The sequence below is a fragment of the Megascapheus bottae genome, chromosome 7, assembly GCF_031878675.1.
Source record: "Megascapheus bottae isolate mThoBot1 chromosome 7, mThoBot2.hap1, whole genome shotgun sequence".
NCBI classification, from domain to species: Eukaryota; Metazoa; Chordata; class Mammalia; order Rodentia; family Geomyidae; genus Megascapheus; species Megascapheus bottae.
The window spans coordinates 36,258,559-36,280,125 of NC_143515.1; the positions used below are offsets into that span (position 1 = coordinate 36,258,559).

The 21,567-nt window shown below is 39.0% G+C and overlaps 1 protein-coding gene across 1 annotated transcript in view; it reads right to left on the bottom strand.

Annotated features, from left to right (window-relative positions):
* Window positions 1–21,567, bottom strand: part of Antxr1 (ANTXR cell adhesion molecule 1) — a 200,913-nt gene that overhangs the window by 166,628 nt on the left and 12,718 nt on the right. The window contains exons 2-3 of the mRNA XM_090336766.1: window positions 11,367–11,438; window positions 8,365–8,436 (exon numbers count right to left, since the gene is read on the bottom strand). Of these exons, the coding sequence (XP_090192892.1) occupies window positions 8,365–8,436; window positions 11,367–11,438 (144 nt within the window). The remainder of the gene's footprint in view (window positions 1–8,364; window positions 8,437–11,366; window positions 11,439–21,567) is intronic.

Here is a 21,567-nt window from a genome sequence, read left to right on the forward strand (position 1 = left end):
GGCGCCAGTGGCTCATTCCTATAATCCTAGCTACTTAAGAAGCTGAGAATTGAGCATTGTGGTTCAAAACCAGCTCAGGAAGGAAAGTCCATATCATTTTCCCCTGTGACACTAATGGCAAAATCACACTGTAAACCAAACCAAAATACGACTGAGGGATAGAGAAGGTCCAATAAACTACTCAGCAAAAGCCAGAAATTGTGCTGTGATTCAAGTGATAGAACACTAGCTCTGAGTAAAAAGAAGCTCAGGGACAGTGCCCAGGCCTTGAGTTCAAGCCCCAACACTGGGGGGAAAATAAAAAAGAAAGAAAACCCTAAAATCAACCATAATCACAATCCTTTCTTCACTATTGATCCTTTCCACAGTTTGTAGGTAGGCATATCACTATATCCTTTCATGGATAAAGAAACAGAGGTAGAAAGAGGTAGGAAACTTGTACATGGACCAGGCTCCATGCTGTTACTTCCCAACCACCAGGACAAAAGAATAAACAAATGTTCCACTCCTTGGCTGTTTCTCTTATTGTTGCCATCAAGCTCTGTACAACTAAATGAACATTACCTCAAAATGTAATGAAGCACTAAATACCCAAGCCTCTTGTCTCTCATTGTTTTTAAATTTAGAAAAGACCTTTCAGAGCTATGCCTGTTGGTAATGGCAGCCTATAATCATTCTGCTCCAGGAATCAAGTGATGTGTCCAGAACATGTCATTTTCCCCTGTGACACTAATGGCAAAACCACACTGTAAACCAAACCAAAATATGACTGAGGGATAGAGAAGTGTGGTCTCTTGGTTTCCACTCAGCAGTTTGAGCCAAGCATTCTTGGCTTTCCTCTACTCCTGAAGCCATAAGCACAATACTTAACCTCTGAACCCCTCTGTGAAATGCTGATGTTACCTCTTTACTGCTTGGGCAGGAACATTGCCAACCTCCCCTCACAACTGTGAGCATGAAATGTGAAGGGCATACTCTCTCAGGGAACTATTATTCTGAAGAAGTCCAAGAGTGTTTGGGTGGTGAATTGTGTACTCTTAGATTTAGTTTTTAAAAACTACATCTAATAGCAAAATGGTGGGAAATCCAACAGTATAATAAAGTATATGGAAACAGGGTCTATGCTTCCTGGATCCAAATCCAGGTGTTTTACTTGTATAGGAGAGGCTTTGAGATATCATCATCAAATACACATATATAATAGATAATGCAATTCCCATAATTTCCCCATTGGTAGATATCTAGTTCATTGGTATGTATTTAAGCCAATAAAATCATGACATAGAGCAAAATTATGCATATATAGATAATAGTGGCTTCCATCTGAGTCTTCCACACATGAAAAAAGAGAACAACATTCATGCAGAAGCAGGGTATGTGGGGGCAGGCTGTGTAAAGAACTGGATATAGCCTTGGATTAAAATTTTAATTTTGTGAATTAAAAAGACCCTGTTATATCTGAGTACATAAATGAATTTGTGCAAATAAGCCAGTCATTCAAAGAATCAGTCTCCTCAGCCATAAAACATGGTCAGTGGGCTAGATAAAGTATAATAATTCTTTGACCAAGGCCTGTTTTGTAATTCTTTGTTTGTATTTGAATCTTGCAGAATTTCCAAGAAAGATGGGATTTCTGGTCAAAGAGTGATCTTAGTTTTCACATTTTCAACTCTCCCCTTTCCAAATTCTTATAGATATAACTAAATTAGTATAATAGAGAAAAAATCACTGTGAAAGTTAGGAAAGAGTATTGTTATCAAGGCAGAATTTCAAAATTCCTATATGAAATAGAGTTCTGAGATTAGAGAAAGGGCAGGACAAAGTACCCTGGTATTCAGGGTCATTAGAAGAATGGCCTGTGGAGGATAGGAGATGAGTATCTCCATCTGAAGCCAGCACTTACACCCACACCTCACCATCTTCCTTGGACCTCTCCTTCCTCTTTACTTTGAGACTGTTGAGTCTCAAGAAAGAAGTTACACTGTCCCTAAATTCCATTTTCTTCAGCCTGAGACCTTAATATTTTCAACAAGAACCCACAGGATTTCTAACAGCTCAAGTCTCAGTACTGAAAAATCTCTTTGGCTCCTTTTTGACATACACCACCATACTGAGAGAAACTCTCAGCAGTCTGGAAAGAAAGGGCCTATTTTTGGAATTTAAGAAAATATTCCCCTTTGAAGTAATATGAGAAAGGGGCACACATGTAACAAACTGTAATTCATATTTATGATGAAGACATTCCATCTCTGAAATAATAGTAGGTCACACACAGCCGGAAAAGTTTAGAAATAGAAAAGTATCCATAGAGATGAAAGCTATTTACCAGTTGAACAATGGAAATAGTGCAAAGAAAACTGAGTACTATAAAATTAAAATCAAGTTGAGAATAATTGACTTGAATTGATGAGCTACAGGACCTGAGTGATGCATGGCCACAGCAATTTAACAGAAATGATAAAGAGATTAAAAATCATTCTAAAAGTATAAGAGATGCTGAATAGATTTCAGAAGTTTAGTGTACAAACAAAAGAATAGTAACAATAAAAAATAACAGAAGAAAAATGTTTTAAGCTGAAGAAATTTGCCTTCACATGGATGGTTTCAATATTAGAAAAAGTATATGCAAGCTGGGTGTGGTGGCTCATGCCTGTAATCCTAGCTACTCAGGAGGCTGAGATCTGAGGATCAAGGTTCAAAGCCAGCCCAGACAGTAAAGACTGAGAGACTCTTATCTCCAATTAACCACTAGAAAATGGGAAGTGGGGCTGTGGCTCAAGGGTAGGGCCGCAGCCTTGAGCTGAAGAGCTTAGGAACAGTGCCCAGGTCCAGAGTTCAAGCCCCATGATCCGCCCCCCACCCTGAAAAAAATAAGAAAGAAAAGAAAAACTATATTCAAACTTATTAAAAAGACTCAGCCTAGATATATTCTGTTGACATTTAAAAGAATTAAGACTTTCAAAAGATCCTAGAAACATCTTTGAGGAAAATGATCCAGCTACCTACTAAGAAAAAAGGTATTGTTACTGTTCAGTTTTCTAATATGTACAAATCAACAGTGTGTCACTGTCTTTAGAAAGTTTAGGAAGATGGGTCTATAATAAAAATAAACACACTCTATATATCATGTAAATTCTTAACTAATGTATTGAAAATTTAAATCAATAGTTGTAATAGAACAATGGAAATGGAAATTTAAATAAATATATAATATACTTAAAGTTTTAATATTTCTTACACCAAACTTCTTACTCTTATCTATAGCCCTTGCTCTATCCCTATGCATATTTTCCTAGTATTTCTTTATAGCAGTCAAAATTGTATCACAAGGTAGTCCATCAGTGAAAAAATAGGTTAAAAAGATTAAAGATTACAATAACATATCACATTCTTTGAAAAAAATGTAATAACTAGACACTAAGAAGAGGATAAATGAAATTTCCCAATGGAAATTGGAATGTACCTTCCTCAGCTATTCTAATTTGAGGACAAAATTACAAATATAAACTATTCAAAAATTAACAGCAGTGAAAGCAGGACCTGCCAGAATACGTAAGATTCAACAACCACAAGTATCATAATTTATATAAAATTGTTCTTATTATTAAGATAGAATACAATAAGCTTTCATTTCAAGATGTTTGGAAATGATGAAATATAACACACAGAAGGAATTAATAACTAAAAGAATATAACAGTGAATCAAAATTTTAAAATACACAAAAATGGAAATGTTGAATACACTTAAGACAGATCATTAAATAATCAGGGATGGATTAAACTAATAAAATGTTTCATTAAAATATTGGGATAGGAAACACTTCCACAAAACCAACAATTTTCCCAATATTTTTCAATCTTCTTGGTAAAAGTGAGTCATAGACCATAGAGGCTACAATGCGAAACCCACTGATAGGAACATTCTCTGAGCCATTTTATTGAGTTCAATGTAATTTATGGAGCCCAAAACAGTTAAGTTCACTGTTTTAGAAAAACAATAAAGATCTAGGCAATAAACAGAAAATATTTCATTCACAAAGCATAGCTTTGAGTACCTTGGAATAATGTTACCAAACAGTTTGAGATTTAATCTCTCCTCTCTCTGTCTCTCTCTGTGTCTCTGTCCTTTTCACACACACTCACTCTCTCTCTCTCTCTCTCTCTCTCTCTCTCTCTCTCTCTCTCTCTCTCTCTCTCTCTCTCTCTCTCTCTCTTTCCCATACATACACACAGGAACATAAAAAGAAATTTTATATCCTTAAATAAGAAAATAAGTAAATTATAGCCAAAATTCAGTTTCCCTTGTTGCTAAGATTTATCCACATTTTTTCTTACACTTAAAATGACAATCTTAAAGATATTTTAGAACACAAAAATATTTAAACCGGGCACAGTGACTCATGCCTGTAATCCTAGCTACTCAGGAGGCTGAGATCTGAGGATCAAGGTTCAAAGCCAGCCCAGGCACAAAAGGACCAGAGACTCATTTCCAACTAACCTCTAGAAACTGGGAAGTGGGGCTTGTCTCAAGGGTAGGGTGGTAGTCTTGAGCTGAAGAGCTTAGGACAACACTCAGGCTCAGGGGTAGGGCGGTAGCCTAGAGCTGAAGAGCTCAGGAACAGCCCCCAGGCCAAGATCAAACCCCATGGGAGCCCCTCCCCCCAAAAGTTCAAATGCACAGAAGAAGAAATTAATCCACTGAAAACCAAGGGGATTTTTGCCAAATATTAGAAATGAAGATGTATTAGTATTGGGTTTTCCAGATGTTAAATCTAATTCAAACAGTGTGGTCTGAGTATAAGAACAGACACACACACACACACACACACACCAAGAACAACAACAAAAACAAACCAGATAGAATAGGAACAGAATACAAAACCCAGCAATAGACCTGAGTCTGTCAAAGATTTTGACTTTTCAAGTGGCTAATAAAAGATTAAGCCACCTTTGGGATGGAAAAAATGGCTAATCAGCTGAGTGATAGAATGTTGGATGTTGATCTATTAGCACAGAATGAATTCTAGAAAAAGCACTGACTTAAAAAGAAAAAAGAAAAGCAGTCATCAAAAGAACAACGTAGCTCACTCACAATTTTGAATATGGATACTAAATGTCTAAATAATATACAGAAAATAGAGTCCATATTTATATGGAAAAATATAATAGCCAAGTGGGAACAAAAATAAAAGAATGGCCCAATATTTTTAAATCTTTTTAATGGATATTACTATTCTTGTAGATAAAAGAAAATCTGTGTTTTAACAAATGACCATAATGCATTTGATTACATTGAGCATTAATTCCTGATTTATATTAAATGAATAGTGGAACTTTTTGAAATGATCTTATTTCCAAATAATGAAACATTTGAGGGCTGAGAGTTTGGACTAGTGGTAGAGTGCTTGCCTAGAATGCACCAAGTCCAGGGTTCGATTCCTCAGTACTACATACATAGACATAAAAGCCAGAGGTGGTGCTATGGCTCTAGTGGTAGAGCTCTAGCCTTGAGAAAGCCCAAGGACAGTGCTCAGTCCCTGAGTACAAGCCCCAAGACTGCCCCCCCCCAATAATGAAACATTTGAGGTATGTCAATTATTGTTGGGCCTTTTGTACTTTTGTATTTGGGGAATCATATATAATAGATATCAGTAAGTTATTTTGTTCCAATAATACTTGAATTATCATCACACACTCTATAATGCTAATGCAATGAACTGCAGACTATTACAAATTGTCTATTATTTAAACTGAGGAAGCTCAGAAATATGAGAAGAACAACATGGTATGATGGAAAACTCATGAACTGGAACATGTTTAGAACTCAAACATCAGGAGAGTGTTTTAACATAGTGTCCTCGTCTGTAAAACTGAAGTAACAACTGACAAGACAAGACAAAGCATGCTTTTTGGTTCCTGTTTCTGGCTCAGCACCGCAAAAATCCTTAGTTTAAGTCAAAAAGCAATCCCTTGAAGATGCTAGACTAATAACTGCTGGTAGATTGGATAAGCAAGTTAAAACCTAGAGAAATAACTCATACAAGGTTGCATTCCAGTTTTCCTCTTCTCTTTTCTCTTATGGTGTCAACCCGAGGTAAATCTCAGTCACATGGCAGTGGCTAAGAGATTGTCTGAAAATCTCCATATTTCTGGGAAAGTCCCCCATACCCATGGTTCAAAAAAATGTGAAAAGAGTTTTCATTTTTCTAAGGGTGGCTCCAGTGAAAAGTTGTTTATCATCATTGTGGCTGGCCAAAGCTCCCATAGAAGTCTGTCTTTCTTGCCAGAGTATTTGGAGAGGGGTCTTCCTTCGGACAGACTGATGGAAGGATTCTGGATGTAAAAGGGGTAGGTCCCACCCTCAACCCTGAGCCACACATGTGTAGCTTTAGACTTTGGACAGAAACAAAAAAGTTAAGCAAAATATTTGTGCTGACATTGAAACCACCATCCACAGAAGAGATAGCACTTGTGGGTTGAGTATAACTGGGGTTATTGCTTACTGCAGCAAACACAGAAAAAAAAATTCAACATTTTCCAGAAAATCTAAACATGATCCTTAGTCTAAACAGCATACAATTCAAAAATTTCATGTTATCCTCTAGAATCACTCAGCAAGTTAAGGGACCTCGAAATGAAATCAATTCTCAAGGGCAAAGGCAATTAAGATGTCAGTCCTGAGATGTTAGAATCATAATACAGACTTGAAAACTGTTACAATAACTATTCCACAAGAGCATGAAGAAATGAATAGGAATATAGCAATCTTTTAAGCAGAGACATAAAAAGCCGGAAAAGAACTGAGTGAATTTTTAGAATTGAAAAAATCAATGCCTGTAATGAAAACTTAAGTGGGGCGAGAGAAATTTAGGTGTTCAGTGGTAGAATACTTTCTTGCCAGGGGTAAAGCCCTAGGGAGGTTCTCACCAGTCCTCCCACAAAATTAAGTTAATTAAGCAAAAAGCTGAAGAAGTGACAGAGTAATTAGTGATACTGAAGAAACAGCAACAGAAATCACCGATTTGAAAAAGCAGAGAAAAAATTGTAAAAGAAATAAATGGACCTTTAGGGAATGTGGAATAGTCCAAAGATCTAATACTTGCATCACTGGAGTCCTCAAAAGAGAAGGAAATGATTGGTACAGAAAAAAATGTTGAAAACTAATGGCTGGAACCTTCTCAAACATGGTAAAAGTTGTATATAGGTTCAAGAAGCTTCACAAAGCCAGAGTCAGATAAGCTCAAAGAAAACCTGCTGAAACACATCACAAACAGCTTACCACTAAAAAATAAAGAAGAAATCCTACCCAACCATCCAGAAACAAGGGCATACTAAATCCACTAGCACAATGATGTTCATTGCAGCACTATTCGCCATAGCAAAGATATGGAACCAATCCAGATGTTCCTCAGTTGATGAGTGGATCAACAAGATGTGGTATTTATACACAATGGAATTCTATGCAGCTGTCAGAAACAACGACATCGTCCCATTGTAAGGACATGGACAGACTTGGAAAAAAATCACATTAAGTGAAATAAGCCAGACTCAAAGGAACATAGGCTCAATGGTTTCCCTCATTTGTCATTTGTCAGTAGAAACCTTGGGCTCTCCTAGCAGAGATTTTCAATAGAGCAAAACCTAGATACATAAGGCCATACAGTATGACGCTAAATGAAAGGACCTCTAGGATAGAAAAACAAAAGCCATATAATGAGTGATTATTGTCCTTAATGTACTAGGTTATTTCTCATCTCTTTTGCTGTCCCTTGGTTATCTCATATTGTTACAGTATTTCACTTTGTTATCTGATATATTGGATATATGCGTATTTGGTTATTTGAAATTGGATAGGGAAAGGGGGAAAACAAGATGAGGGATGGGGGTGAGGGGGAGAGAAATGGGGACCAAGACATGAGAAAGGGTATCAATGTATGTGAAGTAATGCACCTTCTATCTGGCGAATATAATGTAACCCTTCTATTAATTACAATAACAATATTTTTTAAAAAAGAAAAAAAATATACGAGTAATATAACCACGAGTTTGGAAGATCTGTAAGCCTGACTCAGCCAGCTTCCTGAAAAGGCATTTTAGAGATATCATTTGCCAAATTTCCTCTGAAGGTCAGTAAGTTTAGGTATGTAGCTGTGAACCTCAGTGTACACTGCCATCAACTGTAGGTCAGTCACCACACGAAACACACCAAAGAGCACAGGCAGAAAAGCCCAGATACAACGTTCTAGGCTTAACTTAAACAACAGCCATTACATAAATCACCAGACTAAAGCAGGAGGGCTCACATCACAAGAGCTCCTAGGAAGAGATGGACTTTCTAATGACCAGGACAAGAAATAAGCTTACCTGTCTTCAGTTAGTTTCATTAAGGTTGTTCCTCGAGTGGAGAAGACAATAAAGGACATCCTCAGCTGTGGACTGGAAGGAACAAAATTACATTAGGATGGACAGAAAACTTGTAGCAGGGTGTTCCTTTCCTGGTTTACCCCTTATTGTTGTTTTTGTTTTATATCATGGCTGCCAGAGCTGAGGCATTAAAATCAATATACCCAATAGATTAGTTATGTAACTGTAACTCCTCTATCACCCTTACAATTAAAAAAAAAAGTAGAGTTGTATCTATAGAAAGACATGACCAAGGGGGGAGGTAGGGGGAGAAAAATGGGGACCATGACATGAGAAAGGGTATCAATGTTTGTGAAGTAATACACCTTCTATCTGGTGAATATAATGTAACCCTTCTATTAATTACAATAAAAAATATATGGAAAAAAAGGAAAGACATGACCAAATTTTTTGTCATCATTTCCTCTGGGGACAAAGGACAAGAGCGATAGTTGAAGCCTGTGGGAGAAGGGACCAGGAGAAAGGTAGAAAAATTATAAGAGAGAAACAAAACCCTGTGGGTGACTAGTGAAGGCACAAAATGGGAGTAAAATAGGGAAGTTGTCTTTTAAAAGGGAGAACGCTTGGCCCTCAGAGGCTGAGAGGAAGGACCCGCATGATACTGTCAGGAACAGGATTGGAACTTGAGGCAATCATCTTATCTCTGGGTTCTTCATGGAATAGGCGATGAGGCTCTCTGCTGAGATAGAAGTGTGTGAGATGTAGCTTGGGGGCTTGAGAAAAGGAGTGAAGAATTAGAATCATTATTAGGAAGACAGGAGTCAGACTAAAGGCAAATAATAGCACTTGGTGTGTGCTCACTGAAACTGGAAACCTTGGGATGGGAATGTTACACATCTTATCAATATCACCACTGCTCCTGAGTAGATTTCTCTGTGGCAGTATCAGCTCTAAGTAAAAGTCATCCAATCATTTATTGATTAAAAAATATTGATGGAACCATCTTAGCTAATCAAGGAAGCTGAAATTTGAAGACAAAGTTTGAAGGCACTCTAGGCTGAAAAGTCCATGAGAAGCTTGTCTCCAATTAATCACCAAAAAGCAAGATGTGCTCATGGGGCAGAGTGCTAGCTTTGAGCAAAAAAGCTAAATGATAGCTCACAGGCCCCGTTTTCAAGCCCCAGTGCTAATAATTGCCCCCCACACACACACATACATGGAGCATGAACTTTGTGTCTGACATTCTGAAAGGCACCTGGACAGTGACAGCCAACAGAATTTGGTCTTTGCCTCAAGTGGGTTTCCATGATGCTCTGTTGCCACACATTAAAGGGTCCATAGGCAGAGAGTCAGGGGACAGCCTCTCCGGCTGGAATAAGCTCTTTCTATGGTAGTCAGTTTCTTCATTTGTAAAGCAAGGGCATTGGACTGAGTGTTACCTCAGTCCACACCCCTCTCCTTTCCTTAATTCTGACAGTGAAGAGTCCAGAGCTGCTTGAGCTAAGCAAGAGATGTCCTGTGGTCACCCAAAGGCAGGGGTGGGGCTGATTGGCTTGCCCATGCTCTCTTTGTATAATCTTTCCTTGGAAATCAGTGTTTGACCAGTGTAAGCAATTTGCTACGGTTGCACAATGGAGCTTGAATTCAAAAGTACATCTGTCTAACTTCAGAGCCTTTTCCACTGGACTGGACCAGAAGGAGAAGAAAAGAACAGCAGTAGAGACAGAGCAGATCCTGTCAAGTGTCTGGACACAGATGCATTCTGTGTCACTCCAAAGGGCTAGTGGATGAGAACACAAGAAAGGACATTCTGCCTCAAAAACAAAAAGACTTCTAAAAACTGAAATTATTCAGTTATGATTGGACTATTTGCTCAAAACAATAGCAATTTTTACCCAAGATATTCAAAATAGGGCTACTGAACGCCTCTTCTGATTGGAAAGTCATTCCTTTCCACTCACATTTTCAATGATTTTCCTATTTTTAAAGCCATTTATGTATTTGCTTCTATAGTTTCCCTTTTTTTTTCATCCTCTTCTTTCAGCCTCTGCTCTCCTAATCATGTAGATTTAGTTGATTTCCTGCTGCAGCTTTCAATTTTTGGTGTTATGAGGTCACTTCCTCCAGTCAGTTCCGATTTGGGGCATTACAGAGAGGTCTTCCCTGACTTCTTCCCTTCAATTAGACACATAGGGACAGGTTGGTCAAGAAGTGAGAGGAAGCTGTCATTAACCTGAGCCCGGAGGCCACCCTGTATTCTGAGATGAAGACTCATACTCAAAATTAATTGTCTCATACTGGGCATGAGATAGAGCTCTGTTAGAATTTACAGTGGTCAGACCATTTTACCAAAGGCCTTGACAACTTACTTCAAATACATACATGAACACTGTCACCGCCATGTCATGGCTTGGAAGATGACCTGACTCTTCTTTCCCTTTCTACTGGATAGCCTTACTTCCTGAGAAGCAGTACCTCCAGGATTCTTGTAATATTTCCATGACCATGTTTAAATATGGCTGGAATGATGGGGAGAATGTTCAGGGAATTCTACCAGCATGTATGTGGCTGGTATGTCCAACCACTATGGTTATTTTTCCCTCAGGAATACCTAGTGTTCCTAGCATAGGATGCTTTCAGTACTAAGCAAGGAGAACTGTGAGTTGGTGCTTTTGCACCTTAGACACAGGTGCAGCATGAGTATCTGCCCACCGCCCCGACTCCATGAAACCGTGTAGGGAAGTTGTCAATCATTCATTTACAAGAATACACTATTTAACAAACAAGAGAGAAGATGAATCATTTTGGTCTTCAAGCAAACCTGGATCCTCCTGGTAGCACTAAGGCAAAGTTCCTATCATATGTGGCATAGGTCAAAACAGAGAATACAGCCCCGGTTTCAGGGTGGAGAATCCAGTTTTATCAAGGGAGAAGAGCAAGCATGGATGGGTTTTACTCCTGTGAGAGAGGTATGAGAGAAACAAACGTGTAGTATTGCTCACCTGATGAATTTATGAGCCAGTTGTTCCACAAAGTAGTAGATCTCATTCCAGTGATGCAGCACACTTCCTGACCTGGGAAAACAAAAGCAGATGTTGAAACTATTTGTCTCTGCCTTGTGTCTTTCTCTTCACATTCTATTAGTTCCATTAACTTAGCTTATGAACTGGGCTCATCTCCCGAAGCTAATGTAAGCCTGGGAATTACTTGAACGGTTGTTTCAGCTTTCTGTGATGAGTTAATTTCAGCCCTACCAAATTCTTACAGAGTTTTGTTAAGGAACTTTCTCCATTCTATCACCTCTTGCCCCCACCACTATACCACACTAATTCACGGGAAAAATAAATAAGCCAAGCACACCTCCAGCTCAAATAGACTCACAAGTTAGTTCTGAATCTTTAGGACACTGTTATTTCTAGGAGGCTTTCATTATTTCCCTGATGAAAAATGAAAAGATATCCTTTTTCATTTATTATTTTTTGAAACATAATCTTTTGCAGTGCTGAGTTCGAGGTTGGTCCGGAGGCTTGCTAGGCAGGTGCTCTACCACTTAAATGAAGCCTTCGGCCCTTTCTTGTTTTTCAAGCAGGCTCTTGTTTGGTTTTGTCCAGTCTGGCCTAGGCTGAAGTCTTCCTGGTTCCCTTCCCATGCCCCTGGGAAGACAGGCATGTGCATACTACTGCACTCAGAATTGTTTATTGATGGAAATGGCATCTCTGAGACTTTTTTGGCTAGGCTGGCCCTGACCCACTATGCTCCTGATTTTTTTCCCTCCCCCACCCCAGCTATAATTCTTATAAATGAAATTAGCACAAAATGAAAAACAAAGACATAAGAACCCCCTTAAGAATCCAATTTCATTTGCAAATAGGGAGACAAATCCCTTAAAGAAAATCTCAGCAAAGTGAATCTAGCAGAAACCCTGAATAATCAATCACTTGATGATTCCCCTAAGAGAATTTCTTTGTAATAATGAACTTTATAGTTTTACTTAGCTTATTAATATGACTAATTGCATTATATTTCCTTAAAATGTTTAACTCTTGGTACTTTCCTGAAATAAAATCAATATAAGAAAAATGCTTACTACTCTAGGAAATGCAGAAATACAAATTTAAGAATGGCAGAATTTAAGAATGACAGAAACACTATTTTATACCATGCAGATTCAGCAAAACTTAAAATATCTGAATACTAAGTGCTAATGAGAACATGGACCAAGTAGGAATGTCCACATATTGCTGAGATTTGGGAAATGATGAAAATCCTTTGAAAGGTAATTTGGCAATGAGGTTGAAGCCACGCATTGTCTATGATCAGCAATTTTGCTTCTAGATTTATAATCTCCCATGCAAGGAAGTGATTATAAGAATTCTGTAGAGCCGGGCACTGGTGGCTCATGCCAGTGATCCTAACTACTCAGGAAGCCGAGATCTGAGGATCATAGTTCAAAGCCAGCCTGGGCAGAAAGTTCATAAGACTCTTATCTCCAACTGACTGCCAGAAAAACCAGAAGTGGACTGTGGCTCAAGTGGTAGAACACTAACCTTGAGCTGAAGAGCTCAAGGACAATGCCCAGGCCCAGAGTTCAAGCTCTATGACGGACAAAAAAAAATGAGACTCTTGTATAGTAAGTATGGGGACAGACATGCTGCATTGGAGAAAAAAATAACTAATATCATTGATAGGTAATTGCTGTGAATCTGCTAACACATGCTACCTATTTCTTTTAAGAAACACTAAAAATGTGAAAACATGTTAAATTTTGCTCATTTTAGGTCAAGAACTCATTGGCATTTACTATATTATTTGCTGTCCTTTTCTAAAGATTACAGGTTGATTCAGAATTTTACAAAGGGCTGATACAAAGAGTCAAAAGGCAAATATCCTCTCTTGGGTCCGTCTACAACTACAGAAATTTATGGTTGTAATTTCATGTTCTGATCTTGAATGCTTTTCTTATTTGTTTGGACTAGTATTTGGCATAGTTGGCAGCAAGAGAATTATACTATAGATATCCCATTTCTTATTAAGTTGCAAAATATATCTTATTGCTGGCATTTTTCTAGCTGTCCAAGGTACACAGAACTAGAAGTGTTATTTCCCCTCAAAGTACTCAAAGTCGAGCAAGAAACTCAGAATAATTAAGATGCCAAGTGTCATAAGAAGGGTCTGTGGTTGAGGTTCCACCTTCCAGGGCAAAGAGAAGAGAGTAGCATGTCCTATTTGGCATTTGGATTGTCATTTCTTCTATGTAAATACAACTCTTTATATAATTCTTTATCTTGAGTCACAGTGGAGTTATACATAGCCTACTTTCCCAAGTATTGAGGAAAATCAAAACCTCCTAAAATTTTGGGAACCAGAGGGTAGTTTTTTTTTTTTCTGGTTGACTCTAGAAACCTGAGGAGCTAAATTGACTATGATCACAACCAGAACAAACTCAGGCATTGGTTGGAGAAATGTCTACAGTAGACAAAACAACACACTTGTCATGCCGATTTGAGTAAGAGTGAATGACTTTAGACCCCAGCTAAGGAGTCCTGGCAGTATGTTCAGACTGAAAGGCTCATCCAGCCTTGGTGATCCAAAGCTGTAAGGTAGAAGCAGTGCAGGTGGCTCAAGCCTGTAATCCTGGCTACTTGGGAAGCTGAGAATGAGAAGATCATGTTTCAAGGCCAGCACTAACAGAAAAATTCAGGCGTATCTCCCTCCCCCATCACTTCCCTCTCAACCTGTTTGGATTGAGCTGAGCACAGTAGCATACACTTGTTTTCTCAAGCTATGAGGGAGGCTGAGACTGAGAGAATTGTGGTTCCAGGCCAGCTTGGGTAGCAAATTCCACATGACTCCTCCATGGAAGGCAAGAAGCTAGGAGAGCAGACCTCTGGTCCTAGTGGTGGTGGGAATCTTCTCTGTAGCTCACACTCATGCCTGGGCAGCAAGTGAGACTCTATCTTAAAAATCAAAGCAGGGATGGAGATGTGGCTCAGCGGTATTATACCAGCCTAGCAAGCATGAAGCTCTGAGTTCAAATCCCAGCACTGCCAAAAACAAAGAAAAAATAGAAATGATAGAGTGAAAAAGAAAGAGAAGGAAGAAAAAATGGAAGGAATTAAGAGAGGCAAGGAGGGAGGGAGGAAGGAAGAAAGAAAGGAAGGGAAAGAAAAAGTTAAGAATGTTTCTTTCCAAGCTCAAATATTAACAACATTGGAAAACACTGCATTGGACTCAGTTGTGGATATTATTTTTTTCCTCAGAATTGCCTTGAACACATAATTACTCAGAGAACTATAGTCACAGGCAAATTGTGCTAGAAACTTTTGCCTGTGTACATACTCTGATTTCAACTCAATAAGATACTTCAATTTCAGTTCTAGCCTCTGTCCCATAGTCCAGGCTGGTGTCACGGTTGTGTGGAGGCTCTTAGCCTCTTCTTAGTATTTTTTGTTTCTGTTCCACAATGATAAATACAAGCAGCATCTGAAATTTGAGTAGCTTCCTAAGAATTCTGCCTAAAGACAGTGTTACAGAATTTAATTCTAGAAGATGCATTCAATATGCCTGAGCCCACTCAGAGCCAATGCCCTACCCCCTCCTATCCCCCCAGTCCTGGAGCTTGAACTCAGAATCTGGACACTGTCCCTGAGTTTTCCTTTGTGCTCATGGCTAGTGCTCTACCATTTGACTACTTCCAGCTTTCTGATGGTTAATTGGAGATAAGAATCTCACAAAGTTTCCTTCCTGAGCTGGCTTTGAATTATAATCCTCAGCCCCCTGAATAGCTAGAATCACAGGTGTGAGCCACCCTGCATCCAGCTTTTTTTAGAAAAAAAATTGGGAATTGAACTCAGGACTTTACACATGCTTGGGAGGCCATGAACCCTCAATTCATAGTATCTTCTGACCAGGGTTTGCAGAAAGAATCACCACATTATAGGATACGAAAACATCAGTTCTGACAGCTAAGTCCTGAAGAAGGTCACGGTTGAGGGTAGCTCCAGAATTTCTTGCTTAGTTTTGCTGTTTCTCCATGCTTTCTCCAGAGTTTGGAATATAGTATAAAGAGTCAGGAAATGTTTGTGACATTGCACTTACTACCTCTTCCTGGCAAGGAGTTACACACAGAACCTGGCATTGCCCTCAGATTATTGTTCAATTACGTTCACGATCTAATATGCAAAGGGCAGGAACAAAACAAGAACCCTAAATCTTCTGATTTGTTTTCTGAACAAAAATGCATTATTCCGTGTTTATGAGAGTTTCCAAACCTCCTTGTGGTTAAACGCCTTAGAAAACACAGGCTCTTTCCATTAGCCACACAAACAGTATACCAGAATCAGTAGGTCAAACTGGATTTGAAGTGACTCTTTTGTTTTGCATATGGATTAGAATCTAACGAAAAGGAAACAACAGAAAGCTTGCAGTTGGAGGCATTATCCAGGAGTCTTTTAATATAGAAGAGCAGAGTAGTTCTAAAGATGGAAACCATAAACCTTTTCCTTAGACACCCTGGCCCCCAGCACAGTCCACTCACGCACGTCTCCAGTGAACATTCAGGTCCTTATCCAATCTTTGGAAAATGATGGACAAGGATATAGATACTCTCAGCAGCTTGTGGAGCTCCGCATTAGTTCAAGGACCCTATATCCATTTCTCATTGTTCTTCCTCACTCCAGCCACTTCCTCAACCCTCATCTCCTTCCTCCCATCTCACACTGCACATTAGCTGGCTGGAACTCCAAATCCAGCCCAGACTGTTAGCCCGTGTTCTTCTATTGCTGTCTGGGGTCATAGCCAAGCCTTCCTCCTACTCTCACAAACTGATCTTGATTCTTGGGTCTATCCCAATTCTTCCAGATACAGACCAGACACCAAAAAAGTCATTGAGCACTGTATTTGGAGTCTGGAGTCACCCACTCTGCTGCTTCCTGTGTCATGAAGCCTGGGATGTTAATCTCTGACTTGTGATGATGAATTTTCCTTTAGTCAGTCTGAGAGCCGTGAAAGCAGCAATTATTCACAAGTTGGGAAGTCAGTTTAGTGGTGTGGCCAGTATTTCCACCCCCCAAAATTAAAACCATTCAAATTGAATTATTAGAATAGCTTGCTAACAGTAACAAGAAGCAATGCCTCATGAAGCTTTTGGTCAGAGATGCATAAGTATACACAGGCAGCATCAAGATGCACAATACATCTTTTCTATATTGTCATGATCACATAATATTATTATAACAAAATATTTCCTCCTTGTGCCTCCATTCTGCCTTTTCCAACAGATAGACAGGCAGCTAGATAGACAGACACATAGACACACAGACACACACACACACACACACACACTCACACACAGAGATGGAAACATCTACATATATTTTGTGATATCAACTGCTGCTATTTCTGATGTAAACTCACCACCAACATGGTGGTGTTATTAAGAACACAGACAATTGGTTAATTGCCCAGAAAAGTTGTTCCCATAGCTGAACTGTACAACCGCGGCTCCATTTCTCACGCTCTCTAGACTCAGAAATGAAGCCACAGAACCACTGCACACCCTCTGAAGGCCAGAAAGAGGGGGGCATCCCCTTCTGAGTGGAGATGGATGCTGTCGCTTGGGAGGAAGTGACTCAGAGTGAGGGCACCACGGGAGATGGGGTAAACGCACTGTATCACTGAAGCAGCATGTCCCCTGTTGGAAATCTGGGAAGGGAGGCTAAGCTAAGAAGAAAATCACAATCACAAGAGGCAGAAAATGAAAAATCACTGACCATGCCACATAAGACACAACTATCAGCCACGTCGTTTTCACACTCTTCTCACAGCATATATCTAGCAGTTTGGTCCCTGTTCTTTCTTAACATTATGGTTATGGTTATGCCTGCTCTTTATAGCTTATGCTCCTTGTTCTTTACCTAACATTATTATGGCTATCAAACACAGCCTTTATTTCATTCAATAATGCTCCCTAGCACTGTTTATAATAACTGTATTTTTTTCATATTACAAATACATTTTTGGTATAATTCCTTTTTGTTGATTGGATTGTTTCCAGTTTGTACTTTTGTAACAGCACTATTGCAAAAGCAATATCTTTTCATCACAATGGAAGTCATATTTTGTCATTTTTACTGTTCTTTCTGCATTGGCATTTGCATAGAAAATGACCTAACCCAACACGGGCAGTCCAAAACATCCATCTGCCAGGAGCTACAATGGCTGGGCAGATGACTTGCCTGTTCAGCCATGAGGCGATCAGGGAACATTAATATTGGGGATTTGAAATATTATTTTGCAGGAAGGTAAGTGGCTAGGACACAAGACATTGTCAACAGAGTTTTTCTAAATTCCTTTAGCAGTGAAAGAACCAAATTCGAGGATTCAGGTCATAGCGTGGGGAAGATCTAATCTCCTCTAGTGTCCTTGGGTGGAGAAACCTGTACCTTGGGAGAGACAAAATGGCAGAGGAATAGAAATCCCTCAACTCTCCTCTCTGCTCCCTGAGAATTAATTGTGAAGAGAAAACAGAGGGTGGAGCAGGTATCAGGAATGGGAGGTTCATCTCTGAGTCTCAAGGAGGCAATTAATTGTCCTATATAGACTTCCAATGTCAAGATAAATGGGGCACTAGAGTCAGAATGGATGGAAGAAAGACAAATTGACTTTGTTACTGTTTTTTATTTGAATTCTTTCATTATATATGACAGAATTTTAAAAATACTTGCATTGTCCCTTTGATTTTCTTTGTATGAGTTCGGATCGGCTACATACTTTTCTGGGATAAGTACAAAGTAAAAAAGCAATTCCTCTTATGCAAAACGATGACGGTTTTCAAGACATTACAGCATGTCCCTGAGCGAATGCCAGGCCCTTCAAAATGACACCCATACCCAGGCTGCTAACACCGGTATCCGCATTCTTTGCCCATGTTTCCTTAGTCCAGAAATTGGTAACTTTTTCTGTAAAAGGCCGTACAGTAAATATTTTTAGCTTGGAGAGTGGTATTGGGATAGATATTGTCCCCAGGGCAACCAGTCATTGACAATCATAAAACAAAATAAATCTGGTTGTGCTACAAATTTTACTTACAACAATAAGCTACAGGCCATTGTTTGCCAACTTCCATCCTACAATCTCTTTCAGTCTTGTTCTTATAATTTTTGTGTTTACTGTTGTCTTTCTCATCACAAGCTTTACACACACACACACACACACACACACACACCTGCACATGCAAACACACACATATACTTACAAACATATGTATATATTTTTTTCTGAGAGCAAAAATTCTGGTTGGACTTTGTTACTCCTGTTATTTATTTATTATCCAGTAATATTTGACAGGATATAAATTGTGGACAGGAAAAAATGTGCTTTGAGACATAGAGGTATTCTTTCTGACCTAATAAATATTGCATGGATATTTGAAAGGAAAGCTTATTCTCTATAGAGTATAGAGTTCAAAAATATTTGTTAAATCAGCCTCATTAATTATTATTCACATCCTCTGTCCTTGGGATGTGTAAGTAGTATTCAAATGAATGTATTTTAGATTCTGCCGAGATACTAATACGGCTTCCATTTTTAGTAGGTGAAATAAATTGGGTTATCTTACTCTTTCTCTAAATACTGAAACACTCTTGCATTCCTAGGACAAATTGACTTAGTCTTAGAACGTTGTTCCTTTACTATTCTGTTGGCTTTGCTTTAATGTATTTGCTTAAGGATTATTCCTGCCTATGAAGTTGTATGAAATTTATGAAATTCTTTTGTATTATCTGGGGAAAATATTAACTTCAGATACATGTCAGTTTCTTTAATTAACTGAAAAATGTCATCTTTTTGTTTCCTATAGGAGTATGAAGTCTTGTGTTCTTTGAAGATGTCCTCAGTTGTCCGTGAATCTAGCAGTCTGAAACCAAAGACAGCTTCATAAGGATATATTAGTCTCCCTCATAGAATACAGATTTTATTTGTTTTTTCTTGGTTCTGTTTATTTTATGCCACATAGTTCTGTATTCTATTTCAAATATATTTCCTGTTTTAATATGTTCAAGTAATATGTTTTCAGTAAGGGGCTATCCTTCAATCTCAGACTAACCACTTTGTTTCTGGTATAATTTCCTACAAATGTGTTACATGTCAGTGTTTTTATGTTCTTGAAGTGATGGGGTATTTCTCTGGGCACCTCCCAACACTTTTTCTGTTTGGAGGATGAGATTGTTTTAGGTGATGGTGGGAGAGGGAGATGTCTCTGCTTAGATTCTTTTCCTTTCATTAAATACTTGAGCTCATTTAATTTTAGTGTCTGCACTAATGAGGGCCTGAAATGCTTCCAAAGGCCATCAACATTTATATTTCTGTTAAAGCACTTTCAGTTATCTTGCTAGACCTATTTTCCCTATACCATTCACTGATTCAGCCAGCTGGCTTGTGAATGCCCCAATGAGGTTTATGGAATGATGAGTAATTATACCTCACTTTTATTGAGGATTTATGGAGCAGAAGAAACTGATGAGGGTACTTTACATGGCTCATCAGTTAGTAATCATAGCACTTCCAATATGGCCAGCTCCATTCTGAGCTCAACTCTATAATACAAAACTAATATATCCAGTTTTACAGATAAGGAAGCTGAGTTCACAGAGAAGCTAAGTAACTTGTTCGAAGACACACATAGCATCTAAGTGATCAAACTAGGATTCGAGTTATAGAATCCATACTCTTGATCCAAACACTATGCTCATTGAAATCTTCTTTCTGTTTAAAATTATGCTTTTAGTTTTTTAAGGTAAAAAGAGTAAGTTTGCCAGGCGGGGTGGTTCACGCCTGTAATCCTAGCTACTCAGGAGGCTGAGCTCTGAGGATCAAGATTCAAAGCCAGCCCAGGGCACTAAAAAGTCTATGAGACTCTTATCTCCAATTAATCACTAGGAAACTGGAAATGGCATTATGGCTCAAGGGGTAGGGTGGTAGCCTTGTGCTGAAGACAATGCCCAGGCCCATAGTTCGAGTTCCAAGACCCCCTCCGCCCAAAAAAGTGTAAGTTTATGTGAAAATGTAAGGAAAGCTATGAAAAAAAGTAATGAGATTCTCCTTCTGGAGAGGGTCCTCCAAGCCAGAGTAGGCTAAGCCTTTCCTCTTACCACTGTGCAACATTGCCTCCCAAAGGCGGGGTTAGGAATGTACCATTACAGTTCTCAGTGTCAGGTGCAGTATTAGCGGCCTCACGGAGAATTTCCATGAACTGTTGTAGGAATTTGAGAATGCAGATTCCAGAAAAGACTTAGAATCAGGCACTTTGGGGGCAGTAGGAGTACTGATTTGGTTGCCAGTCATCATGGAACCAAATGTAGAAGGCATTACACCTTCTACAGTGAGGCAGGACTGTCCTCCCTGTGCCAGGGTGTTTGGTTACGCCGTTAACAATGATCGTTACTATCTCACGTTTGTTTATTTATACTTAGTGCTATCCACTGGCAGCCTGTATTTCTTTTTATCTTAGATTGTTTATTATTATGACTACTGTACTGTTACAAGCAGGATTCTTCATTTTTATCTCATTGAGTACTGACTGTCTGTAAACCTGGTATCTGCAATATAGTATTGAGATAGGACATTGATTTATGCCGATGCCTCCCTGGCCTTTTAGACTCCTACTTATACTTCTCTGTGTCACTAAGATGACAGGCATGTGTCACCATGCCAAACCATGCCATTGGTTGAGATGAATTCAAGAAAAACTTCTTGGCATGTGCCTAGGTTGGCCTCAAACTGAGATCTTCCAATCCCCACCTCCAATATGCCTAGAATTACAGACTCAGCCACACCACCCAGCTCCTTCACTATTTTTTTTATGTAAGGATGATAGCAGGATGGTTATGACTCTTCTCCTAATCCTTTTGCACTGAGATGTTGAGAAAGCTCTGTTCCAAGAGGCTTCTCTGGACCTTGAATTTAATCCTCACTACCCATCAACCTCCCCCAAATCTGAGAGATGCTATCTCAATGGATGAAGCTAGGTATGATGGGATACACCTGTCATCTCAGCTTTGGCAAGAAGGGAAAAAAATGGGAGGGTTTCAGTCCAATTTATTCCTAGGTAGAAAACAATATACCATCGTAAAATGAGCCAGTGTAAAAATGGACTGGAAGCATGGCTCCGTGGTACCACATCCACCTAGCAAATGTGAGACTGTG